Source organism: Lissotriton helveticus, chromosome 8, assembly GCF_964261635.1.
Source record: "Lissotriton helveticus chromosome 8, aLisHel1.1, whole genome shotgun sequence".
In the NCBI taxonomy this organism is placed as follows: Eukaryota; Metazoa; Chordata; class Amphibia; order Caudata; family Salamandridae; genus Lissotriton; species Lissotriton helveticus.
The window spans coordinates 176,890,301-176,910,438 of NC_136069.1; the positions used below are offsets into that span (position 1 = coordinate 176,890,301).

The 20,138-nt window shown below is 39.9% G+C and overlaps 1 protein-coding gene across 4 annotated transcripts in view; it reads left to right on the forward strand.

Annotated features, from left to right (window-relative positions):
* ERG (ETS transcription factor ERG) overlaps nucleotides 1-20,138 on the forward strand; it is a 556,889-nt gene that overhangs the window by 519,279 nt on the left and 17,472 nt on the right. For 3 of the 4 annotated variants that reach the window (XM_078656846.1, XM_078656847.1, XM_078656844.1), the window contains 3 exons: nucleotides 198-278; nucleotides 7,605-7,676; nucleotides 19,878-19,940. In XM_078656846.1, coding sequence (XP_078512972.1) covers nucleotides 198-278; nucleotides 7,605-7,676; nucleotides 19,878-19,940 — 216 coding nt within the window. The remainder of the gene's footprint in view (nucleotides 1-197; nucleotides 279-7,604; nucleotides 7,677-19,877; nucleotides 19,941-20,138) is intronic. The other variant, XM_078656845.1, reaches the window with a different exon arrangement.

Genomic DNA, 20,138 nt, shown 5'->3' on the forward strand with positions numbered 1-20,138 from the left:
AAACAGTGTGTGTTTGAAAGTAGTGACAGCATATGTTTTATCAATAAGTACCTTTTCTAAACTGAACAATTATACATCTTGGCATATGATCAATTCTAAATAGGCCCTTATTGGGTATTAACAAAACATAAATTGATTTTAAGAGAAAGGTTTAAATTTACTTTTCATTAAGGTCTTGCTTTTGTTTTGTTTTGTAGCTCCTCTTCCACATTTGACTTCAGATGATGTTGATAAGGCCTTACAAAACTCTCCACGGTTAATGCATGCTAGAAACACAGGTAATGATGCCACTCATCCCTCTATGAGAACGCTGCATACAAGGCAAGAATCTTATGTTATTTGTAATACAACTCTGCACGAAGTAGCACACAGTGTGTTTCACAGCAAACAGTATTTTAACAATGGCGGCTCTACTTTAGAGATGCCTTATCAAACAAAGTCACAATAAGCATAGCACCTATGCATGTAAAATATAGAAATATTCAGTTTACAAAGCATATATCAACTAGCAACACTGAAACTTAGTTTACATTTATGATTCCCATACTATCATGATGTGTATTAAGACTGATACAGCAGGTTTTCCTTGAATACATTATTGCATGCACTTTAGAAGGTATGATGAATACTACATCAATGACCATAGAAAATGGATTAAAATCCATCTAGTAACATGAATGCCCCTAGGTAATATGACTGGCAAAAGCCTATATGGCAGGAAATTTGCAATATTTGGATTCTGATTAGTCACTTCTTGTAAGTTATCTTATATTGAGACTTAGAACCTCATCAGCATGCATGCAACAGGGTGTTAATTACAGGAGATGCAAAGCAAGAGAGACCTCAGATTATTTCCAGCTGAACTCTTTTACTGTCATACATATAGACCCTTCATTTTGAGACTATTGGACAGCGAGAGACAGGCTATTAATAAAGATAACATGGGTATATAATTACTTCCTAATACGTTAGATAAAGGTTATGTTACAGGTAAACAGGTAGTTTGCAATGTTCTTTGCAAAGGAAAACCCAGGTCCTTTTAAATAATTAGTAACGCTGAGATGCTTTTCTGCCTAATAGTCTAATTAGTTCCTTTAAAATATATTCCTGTTGGTAGAGTCAATATTTACAAAAGGTTTGATAAATATGTAGTGTTGGAGATGAAAGGAGAACTATACAAGATCCTATAAACAGTATGAGTTATACGAGGTAAAGGACATCCTCATTTCTTCAAAATGTTTATCTTTTTCGCTCCTCACTCCCAAAATTCATCAATGTCCTTAGTGTCCATGTTAGCGGCGCCCACCACTTTCTTTGCAGGATCAGTTTTCCTGTTCACTCTTTGCAGAGTTCACACTGTGCAGGGAAGTCACTCAATTCTGCACTAGGAATGGGGGCAAAACAGGCCCTGTTACGTGTATTGTGCCCACAAGTGATATTGCTCTGACTGGGTACTAGAGGCCCCCGAACCCTCCTGTACTTGTCCCGTTGCTCCAACCAGTGATTTTTCAATAGCTGATCCCAAGGTTTCACCCATCATAGGAGACACCACACCTGCCTTGTCCAGAGAAAGTCACCTCTCCGTCCTATCTACTTCTTTTGTGATTGCACCCACTGCTTTTACCAAGAAAGAATCAATAGTTCCATGGTTTGAACCCTACAGGGAGCTCGTGGGTGCTGCTTTCCTCTTCCCCATATTACCCATATATGGCAAACGCACCTCCTGGCCATGGGGTAGAGTAATAACAATGTCTCAAAATGCTGGGCAGGTACTCACATGCTGGGGTTCTGTTGGCAATAACTAGCGGCCGGTTGAAAACCAATTCCTTGAACTCCATGTGGATATTAAAAAAAGACATCTCTAACAGTTAACATCTGGCTAACGAGGGGCCAAGAGAGTGGGCCCAGCCACGGTCATCTGCGGGTTGGGCACAGACAGGCTCTCCCTTTGCCCGGGCTTGGCCCGGGCATGCCCGCATGTGTCCCGCGCTGCGGCAGCCCTGGTTGGGTTATGAAGCACCTCCTGGCGTAGAACTGCTGATGCGTCAACAGCCGCAAAGGATGCTGGGGCACGTAGTCCTGGTCCTCCGCCCCCTCTTTCAACACTTGCATCCCTCCTCACTCAATTCTAACTCATTGTGCTTTATTATTATCAGCCATTTGCAGCATGTGCTTGTCCTATGCAGGGCCGGACTGAGAACCACAACCGGCCCTGGCAAAGTGCTTGGCTGCCCCCCCCCCTCCCCCTTCCCACGCAGGGGGTTGGAGGTGCCGCCGAGCTCTTTGCCGGGGCCGGTTTTCGGCCGATTTTGGTACCGGGCCGATTTTGCAGTTATGCTGCAAAATTGGCCCTGTAACAAAAACGGCCCCCAGGGGCCCAAAACCGGCCCCCACTCGTGCGGCGCACCGGGGGATTGCCCGGTGCCTGCTATGGCCAGTCCGGCCCTGATCCTATGTTACATGCTAGGCCTGAAAGCCTCTCCACTGGCTTTATTTTTGATAAGGCTCAGGAAATTCACATGTCTTAAATTCCCACTTATTCCCATTTGCCCAACAGATTGAAATCTGTGGTTAATATTTCACAACTACACCAATAATACCCAACTGTTAATGAATCTATTACAGAACAATCTAGGCATAACTTTACAGAATGTTTGTGCCAGATTACCAGCTGACCATAAATGAACAATTTAAGTTTAATTCATCCAAGATGAAGACCATGTGCGCTTATGATACATCTGAAAAATAGGCTCATATTTCTGGCACATGGAGCAGTGTCTTTACGGAGCGAGGTGCTTTTTGACAGTGATCTATCTATAAAATGCCAAGCTGAAGCATTTATTGTACCAGCCTCCTTCTAATGTAGGCCTAAAATGTATTTTGTTACAATGCTATTATCTTCCCTGTAAAATTCATACACGAATTGCTTTTGTGTTATCATTTTTGTAGTGGGAAAATTGAGTTAATGGGGCTCTTCAAAAATAGTTGATTGATGGACTTCAAAGGCCAAATGCTGCTGCAAGACTTCTGCTGAAATATCTGACTACACATTGTAACTCTGGTTCTAAGAACTCTGCTTTGACTGCTGCCGCAAGACATCTAGATATTCCGGGGTTTTGCATGTTAAAACCATACTCCTTCTAATAAGATCCTCCTTATTCCATATTTTGGTAGTTCACAAAGTCAATTATGGGTGTCCAAGGCTTCTCAGTACATGCACACAAACTATCAAACGACTTGCCCTATCAGCCAAAAGATCTCATGAGCCCCCTATATGTCACAAGGTAAATTTCTTCAGTAATCTTTAAAATGTTTGTTGTACTTAGAGGGTATTGTATTGTATAGCATTATAGTATTTGCTTAGAGTTTCATAACCCTAATGAGGCTCAGAGTCCTTCTGAAAACCCTATTTGTTGGCATGGCTAGTAAAGTAGGGGGTTTTAGTGTGGCTTATATGAGATCTGTCTGTCATGCATGAACTGAAAGGAATGGTTCAATTGTATAGCAATTTTCTTGAAATTGTGCTTGCTTGTGAAAAGTGACACAGAGCTATAGCAAATAGTGGGGCCTGCTGATACATATCATCATACTTTAATAATCTGATATGCATGATCAAGTCATTTGCTTGTCAGTTCTTTACCATCCTCTGGAATTCAAGTGGCTGTACTGGATCCTTATTTTTGATGGGAATTGGTTCTTGTACTAGAGAGAGAACTAGAAGGAGCGAGGAAGTCACAGAGAGACACTGAGAGAGAGTGTGTGTGAGAGAGAGAGAGACAGAGAGACAGCGTTGTCACCAAAACCAGCCTTCCTAAGGAAACGAGGCTCATCTGGCATAAATTCATGGATGACCCGGTGTGTGCCAAAAAAAGTTTTGAATTACATGCATCTGGGCATAGGCAGTCAGTGGAGTGATCAAAGGGCAGTAAAGATGTGGTTGTGCATACATAAATGCCTGAGTTATCTGGCATCCACATTCTGGATTGTCTGCAGTCTGAGCTTGATGAAGAGAAGAGACACAAGGTACACAGTCCCTTGGCAGTATTGTGGTGTAATAAGAGCAAAGGGATGGTGACCTGGACCCAGAGAGGGAATCCTAGAGGTGATGTGATGTGACATAGAGTTTGCTTGCTATATGCCCTTAGTTTGGTGAGGTCATGCTGATTTAATAGTGAAAAGGTACAATCCAGTCATTGTCTATAACAAAGGTTTCACCTCAGTGTAGCAGTAGCATTAGGTCGGTGGACCTTCTGTCAGTTAACTGTGGCAACAATTTTACCTTCTCCCACATCATGTGTGACATGCTGAGGCATTGCTGAATGTATAGCTTGTGTTAATTTGCATTTTGGTACTTGTATTCCTGCATTTGGAACAAAAAACTACATGTATCAGAAGCCCGTCTATCCTTATGCTTTCCAATATGTCCCCTTCCTTTTTTTTTCTTTACTTCCATTGGTAGCTCAAAGACAAATAGCAGGAAATACACACATGATAACGCAAAGGCTAATGACTAACTTTGTGGGAAATTAATTTGTCAACAGTAACGTTATCAGGCAGTTAACAGGTTTACGTTGTGTGCTTTTTAGCTAATTATGGGATCACTTTGTAGAGTTGACTTCAAGACTACACTTTCCTTCAGCCACAGACAGCGATAACATTGTGCAGGCTGAGTTCCACGGGGCCTTTGCTGGCCAGAAATGCTTATGATGTTTATCGAAAGGGAAAATTCTTCCTGAGTTTTGGTGACATCACCCACATATAACTGCCTGCTCTCTAGGTGCTTTAAGAGCTCTTATACCGTTTTGATGTTGCTGTATTAACCCCTTCCCTGCGGTGGTAATTCCCCCATGGTTCGGGGGGCGGGGGTGAGCACGGCGCCACGGTGCTGGTGATGAGACCAGCTCATCATGAGTCACAGTGGAGCTGTGCTCATGACGAACTGGTCTCGCCACGACCCCGCTCACTGATTAATTCGCCCGCACAGGCGGGGAATCAAACCAGCTCGTCATGAGCACCTCTTCGGTGCTCGTGATGAGACCAGCTCGTCATGAGTCATAATACCGCTGTGCTCATGACAAGCTGGTCTCGTCATAACGGCTCCGCTCCGCCCACCGCGATTGATTCCCCGCCTGTGCGGGCAAATTAATCAGTGAGCGGGGTCGTGGCGAGACCAGTTCGTCATGAGCACAGCTTCACTCTGAAGACTTTGAGACATGGTGTCCAGCCTGACCATGACTGGTGTGTTTTTGTGATCGTGGAGCGTGTGACTGGTGTGTTTTTGTGATCGGGGAGCGTGTGACTGGTGTGTTTTTGTGGTGGGGGAGCGTGCAACAGGTGTGTTTTTGTGGTGGGGGAGTGTGCGATTTCCCTCCGCACAACCTCCCAATGTGAAGTCACAATGTTATAAATGCCTGGTTGGGTTGTATATTTTTTGCATGTAATAGTTTATCCTGAGCCACCGTTAGGCACAGTACGCCATGTTAAATTCACAGTTTAGTTCCTATGCGCCTACTGACTCCTTCAGCTATTTTAACAATAATCTTCCGTTTCTCCTAAGAAAATATTTTACCATTTTGCATCTTTCTGCGCGTTGACTCTCACCCGTGTCTTTCATACCACATGTTATTGCATGCTGGCATCTATTAAACAAGCACAGTCAGAGCCAATATATTTGATATGCAGTTTGAGTTTCCAAAAACATTTAAAGAAAACCTGTTATAGGTAAAACATAAAGCCAAAATGTACTTTTTGTGTACAATATATGAATGAAATTATTTAATATGTGATGATATTCTTTCATGCATTACATTGCAAGCACCCCATAAGAGGTGGAAAAGTGCAGAAAACAGCCAATATCATACAAGAGAGAAAGAGCTACTACTCTGGGTGTATCTAATGTTCAGCCTGCGTATGTTTTAAAGTATCAGGTACAGTAGGTCAGCAGAAAGCTGTGCTGTCACGCTAGACCTAAAATCGGAGGGGTGTTTGTAATGTGCAGCACCAGGCTTTTCAGCACCTTTCCATTCAATCCTTACTTCTGCGCCTGACTCCTACAGCTTTCTTTTCCTATCCTGCTCACTCATTCTCTATCCAATCTTAGCCTTAAAATCAGCATCGTACTTGCACTCCTTTCTGATTAATTTTTCTGTGCTCGCTATGCAAATGTGACGTACAATTTGCAAATCACCATTACGCGACACACCATCATCTGGCTCTTCAACCACTCCCTACTCACTATTCCCCGACATGAAGGCAACCATAAAGACCCCAGATAAAACCCAATCAGATTAACCTATGCCATTCTTGCCACCTTGCCTCATATTTTACTGCACCTCTTTTTCACCCACAGTCATCGGGAGGCAAGTTACATTTTAAGCCTCAACAACTTTTTGAACTGCTTCTAGACTCATTTTCACCATAGAGTCTTGAACCTTTGCACATTGGCCTAACAAAATATTTCACCTTCATTCTGATCCTCCTGCTGCATTGGAAACAGTTCCTCACAACTCATAATCGCATCAGCTATTTTTTTTTAACAAATGTTATTGATTTCATAATTTGAATGGTGAGCATTGCCCATGAGGCCGACATTTAATAGGTAAACAAAAGATAAAAGGACAAATAAGAAAACAAATACCTGCATGTTCATTCCTGCCCCACCCTCCACCCACATTCCATCAATAAGCCATCAGCATCTCTAACCTTGTTAAGAACCTTAGTCTTCTCACCTTACACCATCATTCATGGCAACATCATCCCCTCTTTTGATTCTATTTTTGCTTCCATGCATTCATATATAACACCCAAATAATCATGATCTTTATCCTTCGCCATATCTCCTATAGCAAATGTCTGACTATATAAGTCCTGTTCAACACTGTTTGGCAGTAGCCTGCAAACACATATATTATGAACCTTGTTTATTGTTGTATCCACTGCACAATAATGTCCCTTTTTGCACATTGGATTGCTCCGGCTAATAACTTCCACTCCTTTTAACTAAAAGCCTAGGGACACTGTATTCCCTTCATTCCCTTAACAGCCACAGTGCTGCGATTCCAGCAACTTTACTTCCTATAGACTCCTCTTCACATCATATTTTGCTGTGCTAAAATGCTGAACAACAGTGTAATCCCCTGGTGGCAGCTCTACAATACCAGCCTTGTCATAGACTTCCCACACTACTCCTTCATACCGTGAAAAAGTTCTTTATTTTGCCACAGGGACAATGTTCAGTCACCAGACTGAGCCCTTTGCACCTTTACTAGTCCTAGTGTTCGAAACAGTTTTGATCTTAGTCCTGCTCTGTCTTGCGCAAACAATCCCATGAAAACCGCTGGACATCTATCTAAGAGCTACACCTGCTATTCCATGTGCAGATCCACAATGACTCTTCAGCAAACTATACTCTCCTGAGCTCTGTGTTTCTGAAATGTCCCCATCATCTATTAAAGTTTTTAGTAACTAGAGCATTGTTTACCTAGGGTAATAATATTGTGAATTAGTTTATTTATTGCCAATATTGCATCTTAAATATTCTATGACATGCTGTAGTTGATTAAATCAGTGGGAAGCTCATATTTATGTGTCTTGCTTACTTTTAGGGGGTGCAACTTTCATTTTCCCAAATGCTCCAGTTTATCCTGAGGCAACGCAAAGAGTTGCAAGCAGAACAGGTATGCCTAAGAGAGGGAAGGGCAGTCAATTGTATGGTGATGGCTTATTTCCAATGTAGCTAATCCTGATGGTGGCTTGGTAGCTTCACTAATCATTGGGAACCAGTTTGAAAATATTTTTGAAAATGTTTATTTCACTGTATGTTACTTTTAGCATCTTCTGCAGACTTCAAACTTTGGAATGTCGGGGATCATATTGGAAAGACTGTGACCTCTTAGGGCTCTTTCCTCCACAGGGGCAATAGCATTGCCTAATCTGAGATTCTTTAGCAGCTAAAAAATCTTGTCACAGGTGATATTAATGGGCCTACTGACCCCCAGAGGTTTACTGTCATTCTCATATGTGTGGTATCCAAATCCCAATAATAATCTAAACCCAAATATTTCAACATCCCAAAATGTACAGAAGTTATTTTGACTCCAATGTCTACAGTTAATCTAGCAGCTAGAGACTACACTCTGATTCAGAATAACACAATTTAGCCGAGTTAAACAGAAATAAATATTGGAAGCGTAAAAGACAGAGTTCTAGGCCAAAATAGGGCAAAAATATAAATGTTAATACAAAATAGTCAAAATGTGGTACAGAGAAAATACATGAAATGTCATAAAGGCTCAAATGCAGAATTCCCAATAATGTGAAATCATAAAATGTATTAATCCCTAGCTAAGCAGAATCTCAACAAAAAGTCATAGTGTCAAACTCCTAAAGATGTACTGACAAATCCTATATAGATTCTAAGGCAAATGGACATAGAAAATGAAAGTCTATAGCAACAGCAGTCCTAACAATAGATGTAAAACCCAACAAATCCTCAAAAGGAAAGACCAAAAGGAAGAAGAACAGCTAAAGCCCAAGAGTTTTTATATACAAATCACACTTTCTATTATTAGATTCTGAAACTTCTGCATAGTATGATCATCGCTAGGGGGCCTTTGGCAAATCAAAAACAACTGCGTACATTTTTTTACATTCTAACACTAAACTATTTCTTTAGGTAAGAGAAATCTTCCTCACAGTAACTGCCCTCTGGAGAAGATCCCCACAAACTGAAACATCTTTCTAAAAATAGCTCATAGAATTTGTACATCCACACTAATACTTCCAGCAGAAGTCATGAAATGATACTTGGGGTATGCAATCGAAGCTTCATTTACAATGCAAGCTTTTCAACAACATTGTATATCGATATTAATTTGACTTCGTTCACTTGGTGCACCGTGGATACAATGGGAGAGATGACTTGCAGCGTGACACTGACTTGCTAGGGTGAATGAGCAGGAGCAGTTTGAACACAGTAGCAGAAACTACATCCATATTAGAAATAATGGTGTCTTGCATAAAAATATGAAAAAACTATTTATCTCATTGAATACACCTCTAAATTACCTAGGTAACTAGTTTCAAGTGCAATATCATTAGTTCTTCGATTACGACGCTAGGGGTCAATAAAAGCACTAGTAATGAGAAATAATTTTTATACAAGATTAGCACAGTTTGCATATTTTTGAAAATGCTCTGACATATGGATTTTCACTGGGAAATCGTGGTCACAACACCAAGCAGGAGCTCCAGAGCCCCATACATGTCACATCCCAGCTGTCTAAAGATATCATTTGGACAGATCAATTGTATTCCGATGCATGCACGAAGAAGGCCTTCAATGTCACCTATGATAGCAGGTGATATTGCATTTCTTTCTTTTCATTATGCATTATGCATTAGAATGGAAACTGATATATTATAACTCCTGACTAGACAATATTTTACTTAAACAATGATCACACAGCACAGAATGTCCATGTTTTTCATTTGTGAATCATACATGATGCAAATGTTGCAACCTTTCACATTATTTCAAAAAGGGACAGCTCTACACAAATTGTAAAGTTTGCAATACAAAATTATTATAAAAAGGAAATGCAATGGAAGCCTTTATTTTTGTGCTGCTCATATACATAATGGACAAATATTGACTGTATTTTAGCCACTGTCTCAGATTCTGATTTTGGATGGACTCTTAATGCCTTAAAATAATGATCATCTGATGTACTAAGACTACTGCTTTTTCCAACAGATACTTTGGTGAGCACAAATATGGTACACCATCTTGCATAGTGTGGACGTTAGGGGGAATGTGAATTTAAACTGTTCTCCAAAGTGTTGATGCATTAAATAACATCAAGTCCATGTGATGCATCTGCTGAAAATTGAATAAAACAATTTAGGAGGACTCTTGTTCTGGGTCAAAGTCTATGTAGATTCTGGCCCTGAAAAAGATAAGGCTGCACACCTCTACATTTCAGATACAAAACAATAGTTTTGAACTATAGTATAGGTTCCTAAGCTCCATCCATCCAACCAACCATCCATCCATCTATCTCACCTTGAGTAATTTTAAGATTGCAAGGCCTAAATATTCTGGCTAATAGCACTGAGCATGTGCGAGTAGCAAGTCAGCCTTACTCCTCCAAAGGGGTTCCAGTTAGAAATCACATTTGCTCTTGTTGTGCTCACATATTGTTTCTATCTGAACCTTTTGAATCTCTCAGCTAATATAGCTTGGAATCTGCTAAACAGGCACAGCTTATTGCTAATTTTAAAATAGCTTCCTCTTGTTTTCCTATGTAGCTGCTATTAATTAAGAAGTTGACTGACACTCTTCATGAAAATAGTTTGCCTCCATGAGGTGGAACTGAATAATAACCAGGACACTCTTAATTGACTATTTATGTGCAGGATTACTTTTGTCTTGCCATAGGTATGCTTATCTTAAACAGTTTGGGAAAGTGCTTCATTTTCCTCTTCGCCAACCGTTGCCTCCATTTTGAGCTTGCAAATCTCATTGCTGTAAGTTGCTGTAGGTTATCCAAGACCATTGCTAAGCTTTTCATAGAAATATTGTTACAGCATCTAAACATTTGAAAGATAGACCTTGCTTTTGGAGGAAATTTTGATGTGAGAAAACAACTTCCAAACGTGACATTAACATTTCAAATAATGTCTCCAAATCTGCCTTCTATCACCTATTTTGGCTAATTCATATCCTTTCAATCCTTCACTTTTCTCAGAAACCCAATTTAATGCTCAAAGTCCATAGCCTTGATTATTGCATATTGCAAAGTCTCTAACAAGTCAATCCCCAAACCACAAGGGGTTCAGAATAATGATTGTTGCCTCCTTTTTAAGTGTGAATGGCTACAACGCTATCACGCGTTCTCAAAGGAGTCCATCCTTTTTCTTCCAGTAAAGGAAAGAATACATTTGAAATCCCTTGGTTTCTTCCATAAGACATTGTGTTCCCAATAGCTGGACCACGTCGCCAGGCTATTCAACCTTTATCTTCCATTAAGAAAACTAAAATTAGAAAATCACACTTTACTCTCTATCCCACAACTCTGTTGCAAGAAGGACTTGTCAGATGCAAGGATCATCTCTGTCTATCAAAAGCCCTCCCATTGCATTTTAGATTGGAAAAGATCTTTCTCTCCTTTAGAAGGTAATGCGTTTCATTTGATCATTTGCCTAACTATTGCTGTTGTCACTCTGACCCTTCTGGTTAGATTCCAAATTGCAGCTACTGCTCACCTCCTTGGGTGGATTTTACACTGACAACACTTCTAACACGTTTACAATCTTTTTAGTTTTATTGTCAATTAAGGGTGGGTGAAATTGAGTAATGTTTTCATGCAAAATGTCACAAAATATAAAAATTTCACAAAAATATGCTTATAGGGGAAATGTGGTTTGTTGGTGTTTGCCATGCTTTTTTTCACATGCTTTGGGTAAAAAAACATCTTACAGGAAACTGGCAGGATACTGGTTTGAGCAGAAAATGTCTCTTGGTAAGATTTTGTCTATGCAAATGAGTCTTTTGCATAAAAAAAATAATCAACATTTTTCATGCAAATTTTCAAGTAATGGCAAAAGCAGATTTTTGCTGTTCCTTTAGTAATTACTTGGAACCACACAGCACAAACCGAACCCCATAAGAGAGGCATATGCATTAATAGAACGTTGGTCCCATCTGCCTTGTCCTTTGCTGAGCCAAGGTAATGTAATTAAAAAGAAAATTCGATAACTGTCATGTGTTATACCTTTCTTTTTGCCAACACATTTATTTTAAATACGTTTTTTAATTTGTCACTACTTTTTTAAGCATAAAGGGTCTGCGAATACCTTTGTTTAACTTGGAAGGAAGATAGGGTTGTCTTACCTGTTTTTAACAGATATTTCTGGGACTGTATTGGCAAACAATTCCTGGCTATTCAAGACTCACCTATATCCATCTCCATCTATTACTGTAATGCTGGTCTCTGACATGCCCTGTAAAAAAGATAATCATAAATTTGATCACCTTCATAGTTATGGATCATTTTAGCACATCTGTAGCACTCTTCAAATAGTAAGGACATGTTCCCTTTGTTCAAACTAGAATATGTTAGTACTAGAAGACAATATTACCAATATTACAAATGAGATATACCTTGCCTGAGATGCAAAATGCTCATCGGCTAAAACCAAAAATAAATGATCAACTACACAAATTCTTTTAAAGAGCTGAGATCAAATGAATTCTCACAAAATAAACACTTTAAAAAATGTGCAGTTGCAAACGTATCTTCCCTCAAATATTTGATTTACCCCAAGGCAGATACAGATTCATTCAGCAGCTTTTCCATAGAACTGAATCCCTAACCATAACTACTTAGTGGTTATTTACCACTACCCATTGCCTCTCTACCCACATTGCTGGTTAACCTGAGAGGGACGACAAAAAAGAGTATAGTGCTCTAGGGAGAGTAAGGAACATTATTCTAAATGCCAGCGTTATAAAAGTATCATCAAACTACATGTGTAAGGGAATGGGACACTGATGTAGCAGAAAAACGTTACAGCAAATCCAGAGCCCACCTCAACATCTTTGGTATTTAAATATTTTGCACAAGTGGATGGCCTGATCCATAAAGCGTTTTTGTACAACTAAGTTTAACCTAATGGTACATACCTTTAATGTAATTCATATTCACATTTACAGAATAAGGAATGGCAGACTTTACACACATAAAAATGCACGTCTGAATTCTGAAGTGATGCAACCATTGCGGTGGGGAGGGACTCTTTAAAGACAAACCTAGCTGCAGTTAAAGGTTTGAGAAGACTGGAGACAAGCATAAATTCATAGATTTCTAGGAATTCACTAATAATTAGGAGACAGTTTTCTATCCTGGAAACACAAAAAACAAGTAGGTCTGTCCAAATGAGGAGGGCACTACTCCATGTTGAATGCCGGGGACAGGCTTCCTCCTTGTGAAAATATTTCCCCCTTAGGGAAAGTTAAAAAAAATGGACGTTCAAATTCATATATGTATTTCATTTACTTATGTAGAACGCTACACTAATTATGCATGCAGACATTTTACACTTTGATTTACATGATTTCCAGGAACACGCTTTGAGAATGCCAAAATGGTCAGAAATACCACATGCACAAGTAACCATGCAATAGTACTTTTCTGAATATGCCTATTATCCTTTGTGGATTGAGCCCTCAGCGTTTGTTTCCCATGAATACCCTTTGAATGTGCTCATTTAGAGATTGATCATAAATTGGGTGTGAAATGCCTCAATCATTCTCTGTAACCCTAGGTACAGAACCATATAACCACGTGCACATTTTATACCCACTGCAAATTAACAATCTATATGTGCTTATTCATAAGAATCGGGTATCACTATCTTTGTGAAGAACTCAGACAAAAACTCTAGCCTTCAGAGTAACAATGGAAGTCAGAGATGTGACACTACAGGATTACCCACCCACAGGACTGAAAACATGACACACTATTTGTTACTTCACAAAGAATATGAGGCCTCTCTGAGGATTTCTAAGATGGCATAGCTTACCTACAGTATTTAGATAAATAAAGTTTTACATATATGCAAAGTAGCGTCCATATATGTTGCAACATATAACCTGTAAGTGCATTTGCACTTCCTACTCACATATAACCTGTAAGTGCATTTGCATTTCCTAACTATTTTTTCTTTATTTTTTCTCTATGTGTACAATACTTCTCTTGTCCATTATCCATATAATAAATCCCTTCTCCTACACTGCCAATAATGGTTTGTGTTCCCCTTTACTGGTTATAAAGCAGATTTTCTCCTCCCATTAGTTGGAGTAAATCTCTGATCTTTTTCAAGGGAGAAACTATGGTGCAAACGTTTTAGGAATACTCACATATTAGTGAATTTGTTAGTGTTTGCCATTAATTATAGGTGCCCTGACCCTGGAACAGACGCAACCATGGAAAATATACTCTTTCTTTTTTTAATTTATGTAATCAAACATGTATGTTAAGCTTCAGAAAATGCAAATATAAAACCATATCTGTTATTCAACTGACAGTAAACCCAGAACAAAGTTGTAGTAATCTTTATATGTTCAAACTACTATAGAATACTTTAAATACATTGATAATAGTGTCTTTGGGCTGCGAATTTGGCTAATTTCATTTCGCCTTACTTTCTTAACGCCCAAAACCTAACTATATTGGGTGATTTAAATCTCCACTTGGAGGACAAGTCAAATAGTATAGCTGTGAACCTCCTGGAGGATTTTACTGCTCTGAATATGGCACTGCAAAACGAGGGCCCTACTCACAAAGCAGGACATTTGTTGGACCCCATTATATCTAACATACAGGAGTTAAAATGGCTTAAAACTGACCCTATTTGTTGGTCCGACCATTTTCTAACTCTCTTTAGTATTACCCTTAGAGAACCCAGGCAGCCATGCTCCACCCGGCCTCCGATTCTTATGAGAAATTGGAAAAGGCTGGACCTGATTGAGCTGCAGAACGCACTAAAGAAATCCCCCCCCGTCCTGGGTTGTGATATGGATAAAAATGTGTTGGAAACCCATACATGGTTGGAGAGGGCAGTTGACACTTGTCTACCTATTGCCAGGTGTAGAGGGAATGTCCACCGCCCACCGGCTCCTTGGTACACTGAGGATCTCAAATTAGAAAAAACTAAGTGTAAGGCGCTCGAACGGAAATGGCGCAAACACTATGACCCTCTAAAAAAAGAGATCTACCGTAAGGCCAGAAACCTTTATCACTCGGCCTGTACGAGAGCCAAAGCCTGTTATGTAACAGAGACTATTAACACTGCTGCTAACAAAGCACAGACTCTTTTTAATACAGTCAAAGAACTAGCTGGAGCAAATTCTATGGCTGCTGCACGCCCCCTTACCACCCAAAAATGTCAAGACCTTGCCACCTATTTGTGGAAAAGATTGAGACCATTATTGCCAATATCAACCCTCCGTTGAGAGACGGCAGAGAAGTTCTGCCTCCAGTTAGATCAGTAGGATGCCGGCTTGATTCCTGGCCAACTATTTCTTTGGAAACCTTGAAGTCTTTGGCTATCTCTATCAAGTCAGGCTCTCCTTGTGACCCTCTCCCTATTAGCATTTTGAGCCAACTTGATGACTCTGCTCTGAAGATCATTTCTGAGACATTAAATGCCTCTATTCATCTGGCTAAAGTCCCAGCGTCCTGGAAGCACGCCATGGTCAGCCCTTTGCTGAAGAAGCCTTCTGCTGATCCTGAGGTGCTGGCCAACTATCGCCCCATCTCCCTGCTGCCTGCTTTCTCTAAAATTTTGGAGAAACACATTCACGGTGTACTTACCACATTTACGGAGAATAACAACTTACTCCACTTCTCCCAGTCAGGTTTCAGGGCTGGTCATTCCACAGAGTCCGCCCTCCTGGGAGTCACCGAGGAGATCAGGGGGCTCTTGGACGTGGGGCAAACGGTTGCACTTGTCCTGCTTGATCTAAGTGCAGCCTTCGACACCATCTCACACGACAGACTGATTACCAGGCTAAGTGAGGATGGTGTCGGAGGGGCAGCGCTGGCCTGGATTAAATCCTATTTGTGCAACCGGACGTTTCAGATCTCGTCTTCACAGGCTCAGTCAGACACCTTTGTTTCGCCCCATGGCGTGCCTCAGGGCTCAATTTTGAGTCCGCTATTTTTTAACCTGTATCTCCGCCCTCTCGCCGATCTAGCAGAGCGAGTTGGTCTAGAACTCATGACCTATGCGGATGATTCGCAGATTATTTTTTCTCTCACCAATTCGGATCCTTCATCCCCTTCTGTGCTGAAACTAGGTCTTCATGAAGTCTTCAGCTGGATGTCAATGAACCAGCTGAAGCTCAACGGGGAGAAGACGGAGATCCTTCTCTTAGGTAAAAACAGAGACCTTTGGCAGGATACTCATTGGCCGCCATCTTTGGGCGCTTTTCCTATTCCAGCTACCCAGGTCAGAAATTTAGGGGTGCACATCGATGACACACTATCGATGAAACAGCAGGTCAACAAAGTGGCTGGTACTTGCTTCACTATCCTCAAATGGCTGCGGAAGATTATCTGGATGTTGCCTGCTGATACCCAGAAGACCGTAGTCAATGCCCTTATTACATCTCGGCTTGACTACGGTAACATCCTTTACCTGGGTTCCAACTTAGCCGTCATCAGGCGGCTTCAGCTAGTCCAGAACTCCGCAGCCAGGTTGCTGTGTAAAATCCCCAGGACAGCAAGGATTTCTAAGCACCTTAAGGACCTGCACTGGCTCAGGGTGGAGAACCGGGTTCGGTTCAAAGCCCTGACCTTTATGTTTAAAATAAAGGCAGGAACCGCACCAAAGTATTTGCAAAAATTAGTTAGGCCCTACTCTCCTGCACGTAATCTCCGCTCTTCAAATGGAGCAAATTTTGTGGTTCCCAGATTTAAACTGGCCAGAGTGGGAGGGAGATCCTTTTCCTATCTGGGACCAGTCCTTTGGAACTCCCTTCCCCCAGCTCTACGAAAGGAGGAAAACTTTGCCAGCTTTAAGAAAAGCGTCAAAACCTGGCTTTTCAATAAATAATTGTGGTCTCTGGCCGTTTTGCTTTCTGCGTTGTTGGTTTCTTAGTCCTGGCGCCGGGAAACCCTTTGTGGGTATCTGCACGCATTATAAATGCAAAAAATAAATAAATAAATAAATAAATAAGCAACAATATAAAAGACTTACTAATTTAGAACAGTAGGATTAAATGGAAAACGTTAAAGAAAAAATACTAAGTAGGCCGCTGTGGTAAAGAGTTACTGAAGAGTCATTGGATATTTGGGAACTTGTGAAGTGGCTGAATAACTGCACAGGAAAAAAGCCTGCATTACACATCTTATAGGGTATAAAAACCAGTAGCTTGGCTTATTTTATGTTTTTTCAGCAAAATATTTAAGATATATTTTGAAGATATTTTTATTATTAAAAATGTAATATCTGGGCAGTTCATGAAATTGGAGAATAATACGTTTTGCCCCCTGTATCTAGAAGAGTAGTAATTTCCCACATCCCTAGTTTTCATTCCCAATGTTAGAACAATGAAGCTTCTTGAAGCTTCTTTCACAAGTAGAATCAACTCACCGTGACAGAGGTTACTACGAAAGCATCAAATGACAGGTGCTCAGAATGCCTGCAAGATGGTTTAATGATTTTTTGGACAATATGTGGTGGATACTGGTTGGGCAGAGCAGTCACCTCAGGTGAAATAATACTCTATTTCTAGCCTGGAGTTCCTGGATTTCCTTGGTATGGGACCATCAGACCATATTTTACCAGTGAAAAAATTCAGCCTGTAAAATCACTTTTAAACTGGAATGCAAGTCCAGCCAAGCTCTTTGCCCTCACCCAACCATCGTATAATACTCGTGGAAGCATGTAATTCCCCCCCCCCACCCAATCACATCCTCCTCTTCCATCTTCCACCATCTCTGCCCCTCACTCCCCACACCACTCACCACTGCAATTAAACCTGCTAAATGTAGGTGGAAAAGGACAGTGTTAATTCACAAAGAATTGGGAATTCTGTGCAGAACTTCCTCTTGACTAGCCCAGTCAGCTCAGTTGTTCCCCATTCTGGGGCGATTCTTTCATAAGAGTCAGAATTATATGTGAGGATATTGGCTTGAATCATTTTTGCTACATGAAATCCCTGCACCACAATCAACATTACTTGCAATTGGGGCTCATGGTATTAAACAGTGGGCCTTTAGAATGATTAACAGTAAGTGCATCATGGCTGTGAACTCAGTAATGGCACGGTGTTGCCTGCTAAAAGAATTGCGTGTTAAAATACCATCTTTTTATTAGGCAAATCTGGGACAAGCTCATTTATATTTCATTGAGCGAGCCAGTTTAGTGTTTAATATCAACCCATTTGAGGGGTATCTCAGATGTTTTCCCCAATAAATAATTTTTTGAAGAGTGGTAAAAGACTAAATTGGTGGCAAATGGGACTCAGGATTTATTTACATGTCTTAATATTTCTACTGCATAATAATTAATCATGTGGACAATCCAGTCATTATAGAATTTGAGAAGTCATAGATAATATGGCAAAAACATATAGAATACATACAAAACAAACCTTTGCTAACAAACACATTATGGTAGGCTAAGTAGTGCTCCTCAAAATAATATGCCTGATGGAGTAATGTGGTACATGTTTGTAGAGATGTGCTCTAAAGGGACATATCCAATATTTTGTAGTCAATTTATAAAAAATAGACCTGTCTGTGACAGTATTACCATTACCAGCAGACATGCCTGCCCTGCTTAGGGTATGGCTGGAAAAACTGTTGCATAACCATCTCTAATATTGTTACCTCTCTTTAAAACTACATATACCCTGTGGAACCTCAAGGCAGCCAAATACCCTTGCAACAATTATGAGGAAGCCTAAAGTAATTGGCTGTGAAAATCCTCTTAATTTCTTGCTACAAATGTAAAAACAAAATCTGGTAATTGTTAAGTAATTACCATACTTTGTTTGATGACCTGACGACATTCTGACAAATTTATAATTGCAGGCAAAATCATCTGGAATTCTTGTTTTTGAATCCTGGCTTTACAAGTTCACCAAAGAGAGTAAGGCTTGGCAAATAACTTGAATTAAGAAAGAACAAACCGTTAAACAAGCAGCTGGTACAAAGAAATGCACAACAAGGTAGCCATTGGCATATATTATTAGTGAATGGATTTCAATGGCCTGAATGCATTGATGGTCTTAGTCTGAGAGTACAATAGCCTAATAAAAAAACAGAGAAAATACCTGGAGACATTGGTATGCTTAATAGTCCACTCAAGCCTTGTTTTTAACATGTCGCTTGGCACTTTGATATTCAAAGAAAAGCATATTTGTCAGAGGATGTATGCTTACCTTTCATATCATGTTGGTGTTAAAAAAATCTAATTAAGATCTCATTTTATTTCATTTCCTTTAGAATGATTGTTTATTTTTTCAGTTTTTGTTTTTGTGAAGAGTTTGCAACAAATTTTCTTCTTTGTTGTGATTGGTAAATGGAAAACCTTTCTTGCCTTAGATTTTAGAGGGCCAAATTTCTTGTTATGATTGTGAAAATATACTGTGAAATTTAGATGAAAGAGTAAATGAATCACAATTTCAATATTTAATATCCTTTGAGAATAGTTACTGTTTTTTCCTTATGAATCTCATTATTTAGTAGATAAGGGCATCCACTGGCTGTGCTGACCAATTTAGTCACTAACTGCATATTGATGACAATGGTGCCCTTGAAGTGCATGGCTCACTCCATAGAGGTCCAGGACAGCCCCATGTCACATAAAAATAGTACCAATGGGATGCCTGTAGAAATGGGTGAGGGAGACAGCTGTCAGGAGCACACAATAAAAATTTGAGTTTAATTGTGATTTGTTCTCCCTTCTATAGTATGTTACTTTGTTCATGAAATATAGATGTGCCTTGACTCAGTCATTCCCTAAAACATGAGGCAGTTTTCATTAGAGAGTCACCAGTATGTATGCTGTTATGAGAGCCATCATTATAAGGACGCCAGGCTCCATATTGTAAACCTCAGCAATTAATCTTAGTAGAATTGACTCCGGCCAGCGTTTCTTTCTCAACTAACATTTTATATGTTCCATTCAAGTACCACTGAAAAAGGTACATCAATTCTATTATAGTACTACATATTTTGTCACCTGCATTAAAAATGAATTTAAGAATTCTTTGGGGAAATAAGGCAATTTGAAAAGAGATTTGGAGATACTCACTTCTTTTCAGTTGGTTATGGTTGAGCTGGATTTGTTTTGTTCCACAGATATGCCTTATGAACAACCACGGAGGTCCGCTTGGACAAGTCACCCTGCACCCCAGTCTAAAGGTGTGGTATTTCATGCATGCCATGATTTGGATGTATTCAACTGCAAAGAATTTTTGGAATGAGAATGTACATTCATTAACAATCAAGATACATATGGCCAGATTATGAATTTTTTTTTTCTGTCTGTGCTAATGCGGAATGTTAAAGAAAATGTATGTGTTTTTCTGTCATACCCATATTGTTGTATACTCAAATGAT